Source organism: Cottoperca gobio, chromosome 12 (assembly GCF_900634415.1).
Source record: "Cottoperca gobio chromosome 12, fCotGob3.1, whole genome shotgun sequence".
Lineage (NCBI taxonomy): Eukaryota > Metazoa > Chordata > Actinopteri > Perciformes > Bovichtidae > Cottoperca > Cottoperca gobio.
Window position 1 is genome coordinate 1,692,528 of NC_041366.1, and position 22,599 is coordinate 1,715,126.

Below are 22,599 nucleotides of genomic sequence, written 5' to 3' on the forward strand. Positions count from 1 at the left end.
GTCTGCAGGAGGGGACGTTATTCATGTGTTGTACAGAGTGTGTCTGCAGGAGGGGACGTATCCTCCTGAGTTGTACAGATGTGTTGCCGGGGGACGTTGTCCTGTGTTGTACAGAGTTTTGTGTTGCAGGAGGGGAAGTGTCCTCTGATGTTGTACAGAGTGTTCTGCCGTAGGGGACGTGTCCTCCTGATGTAGTACAGAGTGTGTCTGCAGGAGGGGACGTGTCCTCCAGATGTTGTACAGAATGTGTCTGCAGGAGGGGACGTGTCCTCCTGATGTTGTACAGAGTGTGTCTGCATGGAGGGGACGTGTCCTCCAGATGTTGTACAGTGTGTCTGCAGGAGGGGACGTGTCCTCCAGATGTTGTACAGAATGTGTCTGCAGGAGGGGATGTGTCCTCCTGATGTTGTACAGAGTGTCTGCAGGAGGGGACGTGTCCTCCAGATGTTTGTACAGTGTGTCTGCAGGAGGGGACGTATCCTCCAGATGTTGTACAGAGTGTGTCTGCAGGAGGGGACGTGTCCTCCAGATGTTTGTACAGAGTGTGTCTGCAGGAGGGGACGTATCCTCCTGATGTTGTACAGAGTGTGTCTGCAGGAGGGGACGTATCCTCCTGATGTTGTACAGAGTGTGTCTGCAGGAGGGGACGTGTCCTCCTGATGTTGTACAGAGTGTCTGCAGAGTGTAGAGTGTGTCCTGAGTTGTACGATCCTCCTGAGTGTGTCTGCAGGAGGGGACGTGATCCTCCTGATGTTTGTACAGCAGTGTGTCTGCAGGAGGGAGTATCCTCAAGATGTTGTACAGAGTGTTGTATGCAGGAGGGGACGTAGTCCTCCCTGATGTTACCAGAGTGTGTCTGCAGGAGGGGACGTGTCCTCTGATGTTGTACAGAGTGTGTCTGCAGGAGGGACGGTCCTCCAGATGTTGTACAGAGTGTGTCTGCAGGAGGGGAGTGTCCTCCCTGATGTTGTACAGAGTGTGTCTGCAGGAGGGGAAGTGTCCTCCTGATGTTGTACAGATGTGTCTGCAGGAGGGGACGTGTCCTCCTGATGTTTGTACGAATGTGTCTGCAGGAGGGACGTGTCCTCCATGATGTTGTAACAGAGTGTGTCTGCAGGAGGGACGTTGTCCTCCAGATGTTGTACAGAGTGTGTCTGCAGGAGGGGACGTGTCCTCCTGATGTTGTACAGAGTGTGTCTGCAGGAGGGGAGTGTGCCTCCATGATGTTGACAGAGTGTGTCTGCAGGAGGGGACGTGTCCTCCAGATGTTGTACAGAGTGTGTCTGCAGGAGGGGACGTGTCCTCCTGATGTTGTACAGAGTGTGTCTGCAGGAGGGGACGTGTCCTCCTGATGTTGTACAGAGTGTGTCTGCAGGAGGGGACGTATCCTCCTGATGTTGTACAGAGTGTGTCTGCAGGAGGGGACGTGTCCTCCTGATGTTGTACAGAGTGTGTCTGCAGTAGGAGACGTGTCCTCCTGATGTTGTACAGAGTGTGTCTGCAGGAGGGGACGTGTCCTCCTGATGTTGTACAGAGTGTGTCTGCAGGAGGGGACGTGTCCTCCTGATGTTGTACAGAGTGTCTGCAGGAGGGGACGTGTCCTCCAGATGTTGTACAGAGTGTGTCTGCAGGAGGGGACGTGTCCTCCAGATGTTGTACAGAGTGTGTCTGCAGGAGGGGACGTGTCCTCCTGATGTTGTACAGAGTGTCTGCAGGAGGGGACGTGTCCTCCAGATGTTGTACAGAGTGTGTCTGCAGGAGGGGACGTGTCCTCCTGATGTTGTACAGAGTGTGTCTGCAGGAGGGGACGTGTCCTCCAGATGTTGTACAGAGTGTGTCTGCAGGAGGGGACGTGTCCTCCAGATGTTGTACAGAGTGTGTCTGCAGGAGGGGACGTGTCCTCCTGATGTAGTACAGAGTGTGTCTGCAGGAGGGGACGTGTCCTCCTGATGTTGTACAGAGTGTGTCTGCAGGAGGGGACGTGTCCTCCTGATGTTGTACAGAGTGTGTCTGCAGGAGCGGGTTGTTGCAGTGATGTTGGCACTGAAGGACAGCTGGTTGTCCAGCGTCACACCCAGATTCCTTGCAGTCCGAGTCGGGAAAACAACAGAGGTGCCGATGTTGATGGTAAGGTCTTGTATGAGAGACCTCTCCTGTCATTTCATCTGGGTGAGAGCAGGATTCTCTGTGTGGATGTCTGTTTTCATTTTACACAATATGAAAATTAACTGTAACTTTCGAAGAATAGTCAGGTTTGTTTTTCTTAAGATGACATTAATTACATCACTAATAATGTTTTTAGAAGAACTAAGTTAACATCTTGCTGTGACGGTTGTTTCTGGCAGTCGTGTTTTCTTGGACTCCCAAGGGACCCTAGTCAGTACTCACTATGTGTTAAATATGTTGGTAGGATGAGGGTTAAGTTTTTGAGTTATAGTAAGTTCTGGGGATCCAGCCAAACTGCTTTAGGTCCCCACAGTATTTCTGCTATCACAGGAATATTTGGTATATGCTTTGCTTCTCCCCCAATGCTTTGCCTGCTGAGCAAAAAAAACAAGTTGCTGAAACCCAGCAGAGGGGATTTGGAAAAGTGCTGGAGACATGCCCTCCCATGTAATGAAGACAGAAAAATAACACAAGATTCCCATTTTTTACCGCTCCATCTTTATTGCTTATTCATATCTTTACACTAATGGCCTGGTACTATTTAGAGCAGGAACATTTGGAATTCCATCATGTTTGGATCAAATATTCTTCACTCCATTTTGGATTACACAGCAGTTACAAAAGAAACCAATAACAGAGTGTCGGCAGACTTCAGAAACATAATGAAATTAGTAGATGAAATCTGAAAGTTTGTGACACAGCAGTTCCCCTGAAGCAGTATTTCACTTTAACTTTTTTTTTGCACAGACATCTTTATAAATAACAGTCAACCCTCAACAGTAGCTACCTGCTGTCACTTCCATCCATGGGGTTTTCAGCTGTAGACATTAGAGAATAGGTGATAGAGAATTAAGATGTCCAAGTTCACACCTCTACTATGATATTTAATCAAACACTGTGTGACTTAAAAACTAAATACTCACAACAGACTTTGTTTTCATCATATGTGAAAGCGTGCTCTCATATCCACACATTTGAATTCCAAACAGAAAAATTAGGTGAGTCAATATACAGATTTTCATCTCACACCACTGCCTTAATTCCCACCATGACTGTGAAATAGTCATAGAAAGAGCTGTACCAATCAGATTCCCATAAATCACACAAAGAAAAACTGTACATGAGAACCAGGAAATCAACACAACTGATATGAAATAGCTTAAAAAACATTAGTTAGGCATCACTCATGAACATAATCCTTAACTGTATTTATGAATGACACTAAAGGCTGATACTGGGAACCAGCTCAAGCTACACACACTGAGGTGCCAGTGTGCTACATACAAACTACTGTGCAATATGCCCGACCTGGTTCATCTAAAGCAACACAGTTTACATTGGAGAACACCGTTTGAAGGGGGCTATGCAATATGACTGGTAATGTAGCTTCCTTCACTGGCATGAATGTTACAGTCCTGGCAATTCCTGGTTTACCAGTGAACGAAAGCTTCACGCTGCAACCCAGCACCCAAACATCAGCACTGTGTTCACTACTATAGGTGAAGTGATCTCAATCTCAATCAACCCGATCAAGGTCAGTAATTGAAGTGAAACCAAATTAAAATGGCAACAATGCTATGATGGAAGAATGAAACAGAGGTGGAAACATACCGTAGTACTGACCTAAATGAGTACGTGAATGAAACTGGGCCCAAGTGTTGATTGAGACATTTTAATCTGAAAAAATATTGATAATTAATTGATGCTTCTCTACTCTGTTTAATATAGCCTAACTGTAAAATTAATGTCTCTGGGCTCTGGACTGTTGGTCGGACAAAACAATACATTTAATGAGTCAGAAGATTAATGAGTAATGGAACTGCTCGTTAGTTGAAGCATTAGCGGACATAGAAACAAATTGAATTACAACTACCAGTAGTTAACCATTTACCATTTTATAATATGAATAGTGTATGTATACAAGGAGACCTAAAATAAGAAACCTGCTTTATTTGATACGTACCAACTCCAATCACAGCAACTATGCAATCTTGTGTGCATTACTGCCGGCCTTCTTTACATGGAATTTGTTTGGGTAAACAATGGAACACATATTACGCGTGTCTGTCGTACTTCTGAACTAAAGTCAAATGCATTTTATGATTAAAGTATTAAAACAAAGTATTAAGAACAGTAAAATTCTGTGAATTTGCCATAACTGTATACGACGGTTATCTACTCTCTAAGGGGCTCCCAATTCAGACAGCTACTGTTGATTGTTATTCTCTTAGGTCCTTATTTAAGACATTGCCTTTGACAATCAAGTGGGACATTTATTTGTAATGCTTTTTGCAGAAGAATGCCCTAATTCAAAACTTCCTGAAAATGATCTCAGCGCCATGTTGTAAGAAATGCCAGTGAAGAAACCAGTTAATTAGGGTCGTCTTAAGGTGCCCGGTGGAGTTTTAACCACTGTGGAGCAATGTTTTAATGTTGTGTTTCTTCTCACATAAAAAGGGCCCACATACAGGAGCAAGTGGGCACAGCTATACTTGTGCTGAACGTTTTTCACAATTCCACTTATTGATAGTTGGTGGCATGAAAATAAGTAATGTGCCAGAAAGGCCAAGAAGACGCCTGTGAGCTAGCAAACATTTGCAGGTTGCAAAAAATATAAATATACAAAAAAAGAGAAGCTTTTAAATTATGCAAGAAAATGCATTCAGCAAGTTTCTTAGTCTTTAAGCATGAAAGCAATATGTATTGGTGAGAAACATACGTAAACATAGATGTGTGTGTTCACATGTTAACTCCACAGGGCACCTTAAAAGGTCACACAAGCAAATGGAGAGAATAAAGTCAGACTTTGATTTGGGTTAAGAAAAAGGTGGAGTCAAAATACGTCAAAACAAGTTGGTTAAAGTGAGGGTGAGAGCGGTGGGAGCTCAAAGTTAGACTAAAATGGGATTCTTCTGTATTCACAGACAAACCCTCGCTTCATGTGATGACACCTTATTTCTGAGAGCCAGGTATTACTTCCTGAACACATCATCCTAATTTTTACTTTAAATATACATATCAATGCACACTCATTTTATTATTCTCCATCAGTTATTGCTTCGTCTGCTGTTTACTATGAGTATCATGGGACTGCTCATATGAGAAGCATTAGATTTAAGTCAAACAGTTACTTAGCAGCATGTAGACCAACCACTAAAAATGATGAGCCATCAGGTGATAATCATTTCCTGCAGCCTCGTCTTTCTAATTGTCTGGCATCACACTTGACCACTGGAAGCACTGTTGAGCTCGAGGGCAAAACACTGGAGACAGCTTTAAGACTCCAGATGCAGCCTTTACCAACACGGCCATAACATTTATACATCTATTCTGTCACGACAAAACTGAAACAGTGCTAAATCCTGCCTTCTCGTCAAAGCATCAGAAATAGACAGCAAAACCGCTACTATGACAACGCAATTATTTCAATGCAAGGAGATCCCACCAGTAATCTGACTGTTCTGACTGAGTATGCAATATCAAGACTGTGCTGACCAAGCAGAATCAAAAGACCACAGCCTGCAGGTGAAACTATGATTATATTGCCAAAAATGTTACACATCAAAGTGTGTTAGGGAGGAGTACTGCATATTAAAAAAAATATAAAGCCTTTTGTGACTCCAGAGGGAGCTGAGCAAAAACTTCATCACTTGAGTCAATACATGTTTTAGACATGAGCTAAGCAGGCCTCTGTAGCATGCCATCTATGCTCGAGGCGAACTCAGTGTTACATTAGCCCCTAGTAGCCCAGTTGCATTGTGGGTAATGTAGACGCCAGGTTATGACAAGAAAAAATAATGCAGTACTCTTTGAACATTGTGTGATAGTTAAACAGGTCATTCAAAACCTGTGCACTAAACTGTTGCTATAAGAGCCTCCACACTTCTGCTTTCATGTCTTAACATGGCTGCAGGAATTTGCTCCCATCCAGCCACAAGAGTATCAGTGAGGTCCAACACTGATGTTGAGGGAAACATGGCTCAGTCAGTGTTCCAGTGCATCCCATTGGATTGGGTTGAGGTCAGGGCTCATAACAGGACAGTCAAGTGCTTCCACATCAAACTGGGAAAACCATTTCTTTATGAACCTGGCTTTGTGCATAGTGTCCACATACTTTTGGCCATATAAAGTGTACTTACTTTGGGTGTTTGACCTCCCTCACTGCTGCTTCAGAATGAATCAACAAATCAGGTTAAAATGCCAGATAATTAAAAACAGAAGCAAGCAGCAACTACATCTAAATAATCCTTTAAAGAACAGAGAATCCAGGAATGGCAGACTACATTTGAATGATTGGGTATTCTGTATATATACTTTCTTAGCACTGACCATTTGTCAGTCAAACCTAAACAAATTTAAATATAGAGTAAAGTCATGAGTGTTTACAGTTATATTATAAAACATACACACAGTAAAAGGATGAGACAAACAGAGAATATTTACATATATGACAAAAAAAAAAATCATTGTGCCACAAAGTCTGGGAAGACTTCCCTCCCGTCAACATCAGTGTGATGTTCATCTGCAGCCTACACACATGATGGCTAATATTCACTGTCAACAGCTCAGTGGCCTCCACAAGCATGAGAGAGCAGTGAGAGAGAGCAGTGAGAGAGAGAGAGCAGTGTGAGAGAGAGCAGTGTGAGAGAGAGAGAGCAGTGAGAGAGAGAGCAGTGAGAGAGAGAGAGATCAGTGTGAGAGAGCAGTGTGAGAGAGAGAGCAGTGAGAGAGAGAGAGCAGTGAGAGAGAGAGAGCAGTGAGAGAGAGAGCAGTGAGAGAGAGAGAGAGAGAGCAGTGAGAGAGAGAGCAGTGAGAGAAAGAGCAGTGAGAGAGAGAGAGCAGTGAGAGAGAGAGAGAGCAGTGAGAGAGAGAGAGAGAGAGAGAGAGAGCAGTGAGAGAGAGAGCAGTGTGAGAGAGAGAGCAGTGAGAGAGAGAGCAGTGAGAGAGAGAGCAGTGAGAGAGAGAGAGCAGTGAGAGAGAGCAGTGAGAGAGAGAGAGCAGTGTGAGAGAGAGCAGTGTGAGAGAGAGAGCAGTGAGAGAGAGAGCAGTGAGAGAGAGCAGTGAGAGAGAGAGCAGTGAGAGAGAGCAGTGAGAGAGAGCAGTGAGAGAGAGAGCAGTGAGAGAGAGAGAGAGCAGTGAGAGAGAGAGAGAGAGAGAGCAGTGAGAGAGAGAGAGAGCAGTGAGAGAGAGAGAGCAGTGAGAGAGAGAGAGCAGGAGAGACAGAGAGAAGTGAGAGCAGTGAGAGAGAGCTGAGACTTCTGATGGCGGTGCAGGACACTACACAGCCTTTAGCATTTTGTTCAATGTTACACAGTTAATAGAAGTGAGCAAGGGAGGACTTTAGTTTCCTTCCATTGAGAACCAAGTATCACCCCAACTATTTTGTTCTGTTAATAGACCACACACACACACACACACACACACACACACACACACACACACACACACACACACACACACACACACACACACACACACACACACACACACACACACACACACACACACACACACACACACACACACACACACACACACTATCCTTTGTGTCATATATTAAGGTTTTATCCAAACTACTGTGAGGAGGATCAGAGACACATTTCTGCTCTACAAAATAATTACAATGATGATGATAAGAATAATGCACACAATTGACCCTGATGACTGGTGATGACAGTAGGAGGGGCCTTAGGTTGGTTTGTTGGATGTTTGCTGGGAATCATGGTTCCTGTGGAGTCAACCTCTTTGTCCATAGTTTACCTCCTGTCCATGATTTGTTTCCATGGGCTCTTCTTTGAAGTTTTCACACTGCTCCATTACTTTGCTGGAAATAAATATTTTACAAGTTAACTAAAAGATAAGTTCTGTCCAAGAGCGTCTATTTCTGTGATGATGTGAATGATACAATCCGCATGCGTATGTTTGGGTACAAATGTCATTGAGGGTGCTTTCTCACCTAACCCAGAGTAAATCCGAATAACCAAAGGATTTTGTGATTGATGATTAGCATGAATTTAAAAGCTAAACTTCTATTACAGCCAAATGAAGGTTTCATGTAGCGTTTCACAGTGAAGGCGCCTCATCTTAAATAAAGAGCCTGTCAGAAGAACTGACCTGCTTGAAGTGATCACAACATGCCCACAGTGAAAGAAATGCCAGGACCTCCATGTATATTACTGCCTGCAATCTTTATTAAGCATTTCAAGTTTCTTAAACCAGAAGCCAATTTATAAGATATAAATGTTGTGTTTACCGAGAGTAAAGCAACAGAAGGCAAGTAATACCAGTGTTAGCAGCTAATGCTACGTCTAACTGCCCTGTAACTCATTTGGGTTAGTGATGCTATGTGCTCTGAGACATGTGCCAAAACCAAATTGGGAGGGATGACACAGACCCAGAGTTAAACAATCAACAGTCAGCAGCATTTAGGTCAAAACTGCACAACCACAACGAGAAGACAAGAATGGATCTTTTTCATTGGCATAGACTTAATGAAATGAGCCACAGGTGTGAAAGTCACTGCGTTTCTATATATTTAGATTGCTGCAGTAAATGACTGTCGACTGTTTGCAATAAATTATTGGACAAAATAATTGTTATCGTTGTCTTTACTCGGTGCAACAGCAACAATGCCAAACCAGGAAAACTAGTTCTTCTAGTTCTCTGAGTAATCAGCTGTAGAATTTATGTTGGCAAATAGAACCTTCCAATAAGCTACAGAGTACTCAGGATTCTTTCTAACACACCCTATACAGAAAGCTGTCAATATTACCTTGCCATGTCCTTGGTCTCTGGCTGTGAGCTTTCCAGTTCCAGAACTTTCTCTAGAAGACTTACTCCTCCTTCCTTTATCAGCAGGGGACAATACTTTCTTGCTGAAAACAGAAATTAATGTAAAGAGACAGATTGTGAGAACAATAACTGTGCGATACTGTATGCAGCACAATTTAGGCATATCAGCAGTAAAGACTGAATAAAAGAACAAGCAGCCTGGTGACAAGTGAAAGACAAAAGTTAAGGTTAGATAACAGTACAAGAGGAAGTAATATTTTAAATATGCACCAGTAATACCAGTGTATTGTAGCATGTGTATTATTATAAGCTAGCTGTAAGTGAAACACAAGTTACCAGCACCAGTGACAATGCGGATCAAGAACAACTCTAAACGTTGAGTCGGCAGATACTCACGGTAAACTGACACCAGGTTGAAGAGAGCCCATGTGGCCCAGTGCTGACTGACAGGGGCGATGCTCTGGGGCAGCAGTCGCAGGATGGGCTCGAATGACCTGAGAGACCAAAGTCAGTTTAAAAATTCAAAAAGAAAGAAAACCCACTGACAGCTGTGCTGCACAGCTAGACCACAGCTTAAACATGCACTGATGTTGATACTCAGTTCAGCATCTAACATATACATTTAAATCTACACACAGTACTCACATCACTGACATTTGTGGGTTTTTTTTTACTGACCACTATGATCCAAACTTTACTTTCAGAGGTCCCACAGTATTGATACTAACATGAAACTGTTGATGAAGCAATAACTGCTGAAAAACATGATGCATCGTCAACAGTAGCCCCAGTTTGGTAAAAAAATTTTTTTTATAATTACCGTTCTACATAGAGATGGGATGTTATAACATTATTCGGTAATTACTTTACACCAACAAGTTTTTCCAACCATTCATTGTTATATTTCATGACTTGTGACGTAGTGAGCTACGCAGTTACATGATGTGGCTTAGAACATCATGATTGAAGTATATGATAGCCACTCACGTGCTCTGTTATTTCTCATAATTTGTTGCAGCAAACATTTTTGATCCCTTGAGAATTTATAAAAAATGTCAGAAGTCCCTCCATAATACTACATTAAGACACCAAGACATTGAGGAACACCACAGAAACATCCATGCTCTGATTTTGCCAAAAACTTTTGAAGTTTGGAGATTTCTGCTAGAATTTCTTTGGTGATTGGATGGCGAGCACTTCTGTTCTGGAAACTGCTCAGAAACCCTCTTATTGTCCATAAACCTGGGAAAGCCATACAGCCTCTGAAAGCCCTCCGTCTCTAGTTGTGTGTGTAAAGTTCTATGATTCTGTGATTATCCTAGAGCTCACTACAGCTCATTTTATACAGCAAGGTCAAGTTTTAAAAAATGGTCTCACTACAATGAATTGGCTGCTATGGGGGCTTACATCATCACACATGAAGTTGGGCATTTTGAATCCACAAGAGTCTCAGCTTTCCAGTCATACACAATGTATGCAATTCCAAGACTGTTTAGGGAGCCCAGCATGTTGAAATAACCAACATTTTTAGAATAGGCGAAAGCAACACATTTATACTGCAGATATTTACCCAAAACTGCATGAGATTAGCATAAAGTGGAAATGTATGTAAAGGGGAGACTCGTGGGTACCCATAGAACCCATTGTCATCTACGTAACATTGCAAAAATAAGACACATCCTGTCTCAAAATGATGCAGAAAAACTAGTCCATGCATTTGTTACTTCAAGGCTGGATTACTGCAACTCATTGTTATCAGGTTGTCCAAAAAGTCCCGTAAGACTCTTCAGTTGATCCAAAATGCAGCGGCAAGTGTATTGACAAGAACAAGGAAACGGGATCATATTACTCCTGTATTAGCTGCTCTGCACTGGCTCCCGGTAAAATACAGAATAGAATTCAAAATCCTTCTCCTGACCTACAAAGCAATTAATGGTCAGGCTCCAGCATATCTTAAAGATCTCTTAGTACCTTATAAACCAACTAGAGCATTACGCTCCCAGACTGCAGGGTTACTTGTGGTTCCTAGAGTCTCTAAGAGTACAATGGGAGCCAGAGCCTTCAGCTATCAAGCTCCTCTCCAGTGGAACCAGCTTCCAGTTTGTGTTCGGGAGGCAGACACCCTCTCCACATTTAAGAGCAGGCTAAAGACTTTCCTTTTTGATAAAGCTTATAGTTAGGGCTGGCTCAGGCTTGCCTTGGATCAGCCCCTAGTTATGCTGCTATAGGCTTAGACTGCCGGGGGACACCTCCCTGCTCTCCTCCTTCTCCTTCTCTTCCTCTCTCCTCCCCTCCCTCTCTATCTGTATGCATTTATGTAAATGTATGTTACTAACTCATCATCCGGGGTATCATCCCCGGAGTGTCTGTCTCTCATGTGGCAGGTTGCCACTGATAAAGTTTACGTCAGGATCATGAATCGTGACAGCGCCTGCTGCCCTGGTCCTGCTGGACACCGGGAAGCCTTATTGACATTTTCCTGGATTCATCCAAACTTTCTCTTTTCCAACACAACATAATTTCTGTCAAATGTTGTATTTGTACTATGTTGTTTATCCTGTACACACGACATCTATTGCACGTCTGTCCGTCCTGGGAGAGGGATCCCTCCTCAGTTGCTCTCCCTGAGGTTTCTTCCATTTTTCCCCCTTTAATTATGGGGTTTCTTTTAGGAAGATTTTCCTTGTGTGGTGCGAGGGTCTAAGGACAGAGGATGTCGTAACCTGTACAGTCTGTAAAGCCCACTGAGACAAGTGGGATAATTTGTGATATTGGGCTATACAAATACATTTGATTTGATTTGATTCAGATACCTTAAGGTGAGAGGTCAAGGGACGCCTGTGAATATGGCCATGACAGTTTTTTCCCCTCTGCAAAAATTTGCCTAACTTCCGAGTGTTGATTAGCACACTTCGCGACAAGCTAGGATAACATACATGAAATATTAAACAGATGATCACCTGTAGTTAATGTTGCGGCGTGAGGTGACGTCCCAGCTCTGGATGGCATCCATCATCTTATTCATCACAGAGTCTCTTAGTGGATCTTCCATCGACCATACCTCCGGCCCGTCAAACACGATGTGTGAAAGCACGCCACATGCATTGTACGACACCTCGATCCCATCCGCCTTACTGTCCAGCAGGTTACTGTCAAAGCATCAACCAGTGAGGGGGCAGATGAAAACAGGTATCTGATGAGGTCTGTATAAAATAATTACCTTCAGACAAACATTTCACTTGAATTACTAACGCTGAATTCAGTTGTGTTTTTATTAGTTTATCTGTATCTTCTGTTATTCATTTTGGTAGTTTAGTATAGTATTATTATTTGTGTGGGTAAGTCTGTGGTGTGGCAGAGTGGATGTTTCAAAGGTGCAATTATTATGCATCTTGTTCTGTGTTGTCATAGAGTCATTGCTATGCTACAGTATGTGACGGTATGCGCCTTTTGTAATGTAATATAATGTTTACTGAGGGTTAACTAACTAGATCTGCCCATCAGTAGTCTGGTATGCACTGTAGTCTGCAGGCAAAGTGAAACAATACACCCCAGCGCGTTCACTTCCCTCTGCGTCGACCAATCGGCTCGCCACTCCCTCACTACGAGTGGGACCCAGATTTCCCTCAAACAAAACCCGCCTGTTTGCTATCCTGGCTCCAAAATGGTGGAACGATCTCCCCATTGATGTGAGGACAGCAGACAGCCATCACACCTTCTGCAGACTGAACACTCACCTGTTTCGACTGCACCTCGGCGAATGAAGAAACAAATGAACTGTTCTTTGTATGTTGCACTTGTATGGTTTGGCTTATTTATAGCTAATAGTTGAATTTGTATTCTATTGTTTCTGTATGTTGCACTTATGTTGCACTTCAAACTGGCTATTTGAAGACAGTGTTCACTTGTACCTCACGATTGTACCTATTCGAAGCTATTGTACTTACAAGATTCTTGCTGTTCGGAGTTGTATCTCCAGGATTGTTTGCACTTTTTGTACGTCGCTTTGGACAAAAGCGTCAGCTAAATGAACTGTAATGTAATGTAATGTAATACATACATCATCATAAATGACGTGTGTGTCAAACAGCAGGTGATGTAAATATCCTCTTTTGGATTGTTTTTTACTCTTTTATTTATGACAGGTGCACTCTTACCCTGGTTTCAACAGTTCCCTTACCTGAATACAGTTATGAACTGCGGGGTGAGCAGCTGTGGCCTCAGTGCTTTGACCTCAGCAACATTTCCCAAAAGCCCCAACATGTTGCGGTGAAGCTCCTGCTTGTCTGGAAACTCCTGGAGTAAGATCATACAATGAGAGGAGAGGTATGTTATTACGCAGTGGAAATATCAAGAGACTACTGCCGTAATAGTCCAAACGTATGATATTTAATAAAGTAAACACTTCACTAAACTTCCATACATGTGAGAAATATATTGAACTCTTATAGTTTCAGAAAAGACACAACAGGTGCAGCGTGGGCAAGTATGGACTCACCTGTAGACACTCCAGAAACAGACTCATGCCCCGACAGTTGAGGAACATCTGACAGTTGTCGGGCGTCTCATCAGTGATGTTCCACAGAGCGCTCCAGGAAAACTCCATCACCTGGTCACACTGAGGGGAAACAAACACAAACCCTGTTTAGGAAGAATCCTAGAATTTGATTGCAGCAGTTTGACAAAGATATATGATGGTTATAATAGTATATTGAGTCGGTCTCGTGTCTATAAAGCAATAAAAGCTAAAGTTCAAAAGAATAAAAGACTCACCATTCTGTCCTGTAACTTCTTCTGAATTAAGTTCAGCATCGTCTGTGAAAGAGGAAAAACAACAACTTTAACCATAATCAGCTGACAGTTGTCAGGGTGATGGGCTGTGTTGCTACAGGATAATAGATTTTTCCCAAATTACTGCACAGTACCACAAAACATTTTTAATGAGAGAGTAAAGTAACGTTTGTCCCAGCTTAAAGCTAGGTGAGAGGAGCGCATTGTTGTCATCCTTATCCTCGCTAACCGTATCCAACTACCTCATGTCTCATTCACATGGAAGAAACACTTAAACGTAAACAGCGAACATGGCTATTGTTAATACTCACAGCTGTCAAGCCTCCATGTTAGTATTATGAAACTTTGTCTGCCTAGCCTTGTGGAAGACTCCAGTCCCGCGCAATGAGTGCACTGTCAGGGTGTGCGTAGGAAGGTAGGTAGACAGCAGGTAGGCCATCCAAATACTCTATGTAGTCAAAATGTAATGATTGGACGGGTTTATTACAGGCCTGCGACAGCAACAGATACCGGACTTTGTCTTCTTTCTTGTCAAAGCATTTGAGCTATTATTGATGTCGAGTGTAAAGAGACTTTCAACAAATATAACAAAAGATGCTTCTGAAATATATTGCCTACATCTTAAATGGTGACCTATATTCTGATGCTGGTGAAGTGAACGGTAAATTAGAGCAATCGGATATAGAAGTGATGCACAGGTTTTACTGTTATGAGAGCCAATCCTCAACGCCCGACCCACAAAGATATGCATTAATCCACCACGCTAACCTGACCCGCAAACCACTTTTAGTAGCACAATTATCAGGACTGAGGTCTAAAACAAAGAAATACACAAGCGGACGTGTTTGAGAGAGACGGGGAAGAAAAGTGGAAGGTGGACTAGTGCACGCAAGGTTTCTGTAAGTAATTAATAAGTTACTCGGAACGCTGCTTTGTCACTTTTTGACCCGCTTGTTACGCTCACCCAAACACGCCCAGGGGTGTAGGTCAACCCGCGCATCACTACTACATAATATTATAACTATGTGTGCTTGCACAGGTTTGACAGACCCACACTTTTTATTATTGTATTGTCAGATTATGTTGCATTAAATGGCTGCAAAAGCAGAGCCAGGGAAATTATTCTGCATCTTTGTCTTATTTCAATCCTCTACAGCCAAACACACACAATTATTTTACTGTACCTGCCTACTGCTCCTAGATAGCTAGAATGACTCAAACACTTTTCCCACAGGTATTTAAATATTAAGTTAAGTAGACCTTTGTATGTTTTATCAAAAGTACAAGTCGATATTAATAGCAAAACTAATATCTTACCCGACAATAGAGGAAGGTTCATTTTAGTTTCATAACTGATGTAATCTGTCAGGAATATGGGAAAGTTAAACGAGTAAAGCTCATCCTGATGTTACCTTGACAAATCCCATTTTTCCCACAGCTTCCTTGTGATGGTTGTCCACCTGACAGACCAAAGCATTGCAGAGGTGCACAGCAATTCTCTGGATGGACTCATCCTGCCTGGATGGCTCCAGGATTTTCAGCAGCAGCTGGTTAACCCGACTGTACTGGAACTCCAGCTCCTCTGGAATACTGAAGTTACACAGCGTCAAGCAGCAGTTCCTCTGGACCTGGTGTGGGACAGGGATGGGGACACAGCAAGGTTTACCACTCCAACTGAAAACTCTACAAGTCTGAAGAGCAACATAATGTGGATCAAAAAGTTGATCTTAATTTAATTTTATATATATACCGACTTGTAGTTGCATGCCTCCTCCAATCAGTCAAAACCAAAATGTCATAACTTCATAATTCTATCCTATTATATTGATATTTGTGTAAAATTGTCATAATTAGTAAATTAATTCTTGATTTAAGGTCAAAAACAAGTTTTGTGAGGTGACCTTTGACACCAAAATCGAATCAGTTTATCTGTGAGTGGACTTTTGGGCCAAATTTGAAGAAATTCCCTCCAGACGTTTGAGATATCGCGTTCACAAGACTGGGACGGATGGAGGGACGCCTCCGCGCTGGCAACAGCCGAGGTCTGAGGCGTTACGTTTAAAGAGAATAAATATGAGCATGACGATTTTCGATACTCTGTGTTAGACATTTTGGTCAGCACCAAAAAAGTGCCATTGTTTGGATGGTTAAATGGATATACACTATTCTGACATGGCTTTAAAGTATAGCATTAAAGCATTAAAGTATGCTCTGTCCTCTACGTACTAATCCGATCATCTATTTTGTTTCAGTATAGCCAATCCAAGTACAGTTGTTAAAAAGGTACATTACTCTGTTTCTACTGTCAGAGAGGACTTACGGTGACCTCCTGGTACTGCTCCATTCCATTTAGTACCACTTGAATGACCTCTCTGCGCAACCGCACACTCTGGTCACTGCGGTACTCTGTGTTGGTCAGGTAGAACAGAGCAGCGCTGCCTGTCACCTGGATGCTCTTATCATATTTATGGCACTTCAATGCTGCTATGACAAGCTGAAAAGACAGTATGTTTAAAGGAGAGGTATGAGAGAGTGGCACTGGCATAACATGCAGAATTATGGCACAAAGATCACTGGCAAAGAACAACCCAACCTAAACGTATCATACTTGCAAAGCTCGAAGCAGTTGGCTGCAGTGCTGTATCCTGGCGATGTCAAACAGCTGATTGATGGCTCTGTGGGCCAGCTCAGGACGAAACTCTGTGTAAGCCTCAATGGCATTCAGGACCTGCTCTTCATTTTTGATCCAGTCACCTGAACAAGGCCAGCAACACACAGATGTAATATGTGCACATTTCTATCACTGAATGCTCTGACTAGTTTGTCAGAATGGACTGCCGCTTTAGTTGTGATGCCCAAAATATGTATTATCAGCCATTATGTAATGTGTGTCCGGCCCTTTAGATAAGCAGTACCTTATACGCAGGGATGTGTGTCACATTACAGAGGGTGGTATCATACAAGCCCAGAAACTGCAGGGGTCTCTTCAGCTCCTGGAAAGGATAGATGCTGCTCTTGCACGGCTCAATGCTGAAAGAGAGAAAAACTGTCTTGTTCAGAAGTTTATTGTTCATCTGAAAGTAAATGACAAATAACTCTAATAAATAAAAATGTTATATTCAATGTTCAGTCTAAAGTTGATTACAGACCTTGGCCGACCCATAGCTTCTTCAATGTGTGGAACTGTGCAGTTGTCGAGCATAATGTGACCCGAGATGTCCAGCGACACCAGGTTGACCAGACGCTGTACGATGACAGTCAGAATTTTCCTGGTCATCTTAAACTTAGAGGTCCGCCTGCTCTCCCGCGAGATGTCAAGATGCCTGAAGAATGCAGGGTTTTATTATTGACAGTGACACATTCTTGTCAAATGATTTAAATGAATGGTAATTCATTTTTGTCAGTTATAAATACTGATATTGTCTATGAGATGGAAGCAAATATATTAGGACCGACATCCAAACCTTTCCTTTAATCTAATATGATTCAAAGTTTTTTTTAATCAATAGAACTGAAAGAAATTTGCTGGCTGAGATTTCACAGACGTTCTAATAAAATCACCTCCGTCCATTATTCAATCATTTAAGGATGATGTAAATAGATTACATTAGATATTGCATGTACATGGGTACACGTTTATCTGCATTCCCCTTGTACACCACTGAAATTAATAACCTGACAAAGTTGCTCCACTTAGTTCGCCAGCAAGTTTCTAACTGTGTCCAAAAACGACAGAGCAGAGCGAGGGAAGCAGGACAGTCAAGTTGCAGCCGGACAGATAAACAATGAGCTGAAACTTGCTGTAAAGCTTGGTAAGGACAAAGGCCGCAACAGATTCAAGTGATGATTCATCACTACCAAAGACACCTTTCACATTGTCATTTCATGCATCATTCTAAAAATAGCCATTATAGCTGCAATATAAATTAACTGACCTGAACCTCGTAATTTATATTGACTTCATCATTTTAAGCCACATTTTGAAGTACCACATTCTTACAAAAATGCAAAATAACAGGAAAGAGTGTATTCAGCCATGTAGAACATTAAAAGCACCCTGTGGAGTTTTCTTATAAATAATCAAGTTATTGTGCGTATCCTTGAGCTCTGACATGATGAATGCATTTCCTTCCTCATAAAACACATGCAAAGCTCAATCCATTATTTTCATGCAAGTTTACTATCAAACACATTATTATTTTTGTCATAAGGATTGTCTATGTTAATTATTATTATTATTATGTCTATTATTCTGTACACATGACATGTATTGCACGTGTGCAATTTGTACCTTTTCTTTTCTTTTTACAGGTCATATGCTAAGACTACATGAGCAAATGAACCCAGCTGCAGTTCATCTGATTTGCATAATGTGCCGTTAAACAAGATCTGCTGCTGGGCTGCTTTCACTCATGTTGAGTACATTTCTTAATGAATGGAGAAAACATTTTGACTGCAACTGCATTCATACTGATGACTGGAAGTGATTGAATGACTTTTGGTAAACTTTTAAACTCTTTTGACTAGAACATATCTGTAAACGGATAAATAATAATATAACATCCTGTAGTGTGGTGCTGAGTGGAGAGCTCCAGGAAAGTAACTTAGTATTTCGGATCTACGATAAATGAGTTGCAGTGAATACTTGTAGAAATGTTCATTCCCTGCTCCCATATTTTACACCTCTGAACAGGAATGCCATAATATAGATATTGCGTGAAACACAAGTTTCAACTTTTTTCCACTGCAAACGCTTGGTGTGGTCCTTTAGTAAACAAGTACCCAACACAATTGGACTGTTAAGCACATAAAAAGGGACTGCAGATTCTCAGTAAATCCATAAATATCTTCAAGTCTACAACTTCAGTCCAGTGCATCATTTTATTTCAACTCAAATTTCCCCAGCACGTCAGTAAAATGTGTGTCGTTTTCACTTAAATAAAAATCAGGCACAATCAACTGGATATATGTACAAGTACTGCAATACCAGGGTGTGTTAAGAGGATAATGACAAGTTGTACATAAAAGCCCCCTCCCACCTTACCTGAGATTAATGATTTCCACCACTGTACTGACCAACTCCTCTGACAGGTCCACATTGTAGAGAACAAGAGACGCCAGTCTGTCTTTCCACTGGGTGAGAAAAGCTGTCCCCAGCAGTGGTACATTCGACAGATCTAGTGAGGTGAGTGACTTCAGGGGTTTGAGCAGGGTCTCAGCATCTACCTCGTCAGGCAGGCCACCTAAGTTGAGCAACCTGAGGCGGTTGAATCCTTGGAAGTTAAAGTCCGTCTCTAATGCTTGCCGAGAAGCAGGGCTCTCCTCCTCCTCGTCCTCGGTGTCTTCATTGCAGGCGAGTGGGGCGCCGCCCTTCCTGTAGAAGATGTGGCTGCAACCGAAGAGACAAAGAGACACCAAGGTCTCACGGAAGCAGGTCAATGTTTTCAAGCTGCGGGACGACAGACTGTTGCAGTAGGTGAGGTGGAGCTCAATCAGGTCCTGGGAAAAAACAAGTAAAAAATGACTGGATCACTGAATCATATTAAAATTGGACTGACATAAGTATGCTGCAATCATCAAAGACTGAGTTATTGAGTTACTGGTTGGCCACAGGTTAACAATAAAACCTGTGATGATACATCACCCATCATAATTATGCCATGACAATACTGGCAATTATGCAGATGATCCAATATATTGCCAGACAAATAAGCTACACAATATTACAATATCTGTGGAACCAACGTAAACATACATTTAACATGTGAGTATGTTGCGTCAAACTTGTTTTGCATGATTTTATAGAGAACTAAGATGGTACAGTGGGTAACGAACTGCATAGAGTTACAGCGGTCTCTGCAGTTCCCCGGTGCTGTGGCTGAACTCCAGCTAACTGCTAACTGAAGCTACGCTGTTTCCCGGGGCTGCAGACAGATATACACTCAGAGAAACAGCCTCCTGACAGCTGGGAGGACGAGGAGAGGTGGTGCGGGGTTTCTCCTTTCTGCCTCTTTGAATTTAATCCAGTAAACAAACTATAAAACAGGAACAAGTCTAATATTTACAAGAGTCAGACAGCTGTCCTTCTTCTCCCTCTGTACTGAGGCAGACTGCAGCTACACTGACTCACTATCACCTCTAGAGGAACAAGTGGTATTACAGGCTGGACGGAGGGCAGCTAGCTGTTAGCATGCTAACTTCAGTAGATATCTCTGCAACACAACACAGAGACGTGTTTAACGTCAGCACTGTTACCTCTTCACACTCTGTTCATAATGTTAGTTCATTGTTTTAATGGTTTAAATTTAAATTCTGGCAGATCTTACACACTGAACCTTTAACAGTTACTCAAGGAACTCAATGGTCCATTTTGTGAATATGGACATTCTATAGAATAATAGATTATAATGACATTATTTGGCTGAACACTTTCAATTTTGAGCACTGGCACTAAGGACATCCTGAAGATCTTCTTTGAACATTCTGAGATTTGGATATTAAAAAAAATGAATACGATTACTAATACAAAGTACAATTTGATGAGCTGAATTGGATAAATGTTCAAGAAACAGAACACAAACTGATCAGATGTTTAAAATATATAATATTTGACTTCACAAAGAATGTCACTCACCCAATTAAAAAAGGCAGATTATAATGAAGGCTACATTAAAGGAACACTCTGATACTTTGGGAAATATGTTTGTTTTAAGTTTTACCAGGAGTTAGATTAGCTATCAATTTATTCTGTGAGCATTCACGACGGAGAGTGGTCCAAAACCTGTTTAGCCCAGCAGACCAGTTCCTTTAATTTTCCTATAAAAAGGTGAATAGGTGCTTTCATTGTCTAAGTTTACTAATTGAGATGTTCCACAGAGGTAATATGGAAAATGAAAGATGTTACCAGCTTATTCTGAAACACCAACTTCCGATATCCCACCTGTTTTTTAATGGCCTCCAGATCTCTGTCACGCACAAAGTCTTCTCTCAGCTGTACCCTGGTCAGTCTGGTGCTTCGAGGGTCGGAGAATAGTTGGAAGAAGCTTTCCTGTGGTTCAAAGTTACTGTCTGTGTGGACCAAGTCCATGTATCTGTTCAAACAAAAACAACAACATTGAATCTGTAATATTGTGATGAACACGAGGCATTTTTGATAGAATGGAAATTCTAAAATTTGGTAAACAAAATGTATCATGTTACGTACGTGTTGACCAGCTTGTCGCAGATTTCGCTGGGAAGGAAGATGTCCGAGCGCAGACAGAGCTTGTTCCTGAATCCCTGGTAGCACATGGTCTTCCTAAGGTTCCTCAGGCAGAAGATTGTTGCCAGAGTCATGAGGCTGTCAGGGTTGTCTCCTGCTTTGGCTGCCATGTTAGCCTCTTTTTCTCCAGCTCAGATCAAAGACAGGGCAGTGCAGGGGACCTTAGGCATTCATCGGACAAAGTAAAGGGTTATGAGAGCTTTCTTTTCATAGGAGGGTGCTTCTGGTGGGAAACAGCTAAAAAGGTTCCCCTTGAGATTCTGACTTGAATAAATCATATTTCTGATGTGAGATTTGCATGGAGGCAAATGTGAATAAAAACAGTGCATGTGTAAAGTCACTGGTATTATAACTGCCACAAGAAGCTAATATCTGCTTCATTAACCTACTGTCTTTGGCATTCATTTCAGCAACACATTAATGTTTTTGGTTACTATTTATTTTTCTTATGTAAAATGTTCTGTGTGGTGACAAACAAACACTTAAACTGATTGCAATCGTGAGTGACAGATTTAGCAACTAAAGTAATGACATTCAATGCCAAATTAAGTCGAAACATCAAAAGACATTGACAAGACATTGCAGTTCATTTATGTTCTACAAACTCTTACTGTATCTTCCATTTGTAAGAAATTAAATGGCAGACATAATACTGTCAAAACAGCTTACTGCCATAATAATCTGAACTCATATTTTCATTTGTAGATAGGCATTGTAGACATTTCATGCTTAGAAAAGTTAGCCGTCAAGTCTATGGCTGATACTGTTAGCAACTAATGTTGTCTACGTTACAACAACTTGTTTCAACATTAACGTTACAAACTAAATTATCTTATCTTATTTATATTAAGCTGAATGAATCCTGCTGATAAACGGAAGCTAGTAACTTAACTTGCCTTGTCTTGTCTTTTTGTTGGTGCTACTAGTTTGTTAGTTAACCACACAGCAATAAATCCTGGGAGACACGGCAGACTGTTACTAAGTTAGCTAGCTTCCTAGCTAGCTACACTGTAGAATTATTTACTTTAACAACACTAACGCTAGATAGCTACTGACAAACTGACAACAACTTTACGCCTACTCACTCACAATTAGCCAAAATGATCAAAGAGCGACACTTGTTATTCTAAGTTAAGCCTCAACTTGCCGATACGGTGTCACCAGTGCATCTCAGCGTCTAAATTAGCTTGTGGCTAACGGTGACTTTCCCTGCTATGATGTTAGCTAACATAGCTAGTAGCGCTAGCTAAGAACTCTGTGTGGAAATGCAGGCTACAAACAGTGGTCAGCGGTGTTTGAGTGGCTCATCAGGAAGTGCTTTACCTTAGCTTTCGCCAAGGCTATATGTCTTGATGACGGCGAGAAATGAAGTTATTATCACCAGTCTTCACTCATCTGATTTTCGTTTTCGTCCGATGTCAACAAACAGACTCCTCCTCTTACTTCTTCTCTCCTCCTCCTTTCCCCATCTCTTCCTCCTGTTCTTCCTCTTCCTCTTCTATTCCCATCACTCGTCCTTCCCGTTCCTAATTGTTATACTGCTATAGTATATTCTTGTTATTCTGTCACAATGTATATCTCTTACTCCT

The 22,599-nt window shown here is 41.9% G+C and overlaps 1 protein-coding gene across 1 annotated transcript; it reads right to left on the minus strand.

The window, feature by feature from the left end:
* Positions 1-7,291: 7,291 nt before the first annotated feature.
* Positions 7,292-22,470, minus strand: zer1 (zyg-11 related, cell cycle regulator). The gene is given in 17 exon segments (XM_029445468.1): positions 7,292-7,990; positions 8,939-9,041; positions 9,355-9,452; positions 11,919-12,107; positions 13,139-13,254; positions 13,457-13,576; positions 13,732-13,773; positions 15,162-15,377; positions 16,070-16,243; positions 16,358-16,494; positions 16,497-16,503; positions 16,665-16,779; positions 16,899-17,072; positions 18,794-19,248; positions 20,690-20,840; positions 20,954-21,171; positions 22,334-22,470. Coding segments are annotated over 16 exon segments (2,352 nt in total). The 5' UTR covers positions 21,121-21,171; positions 22,334-22,470; the 3' UTR covers positions 7,292-7,902.
* Positions 22,471-22,599: the final 129 nt, after the last annotated feature.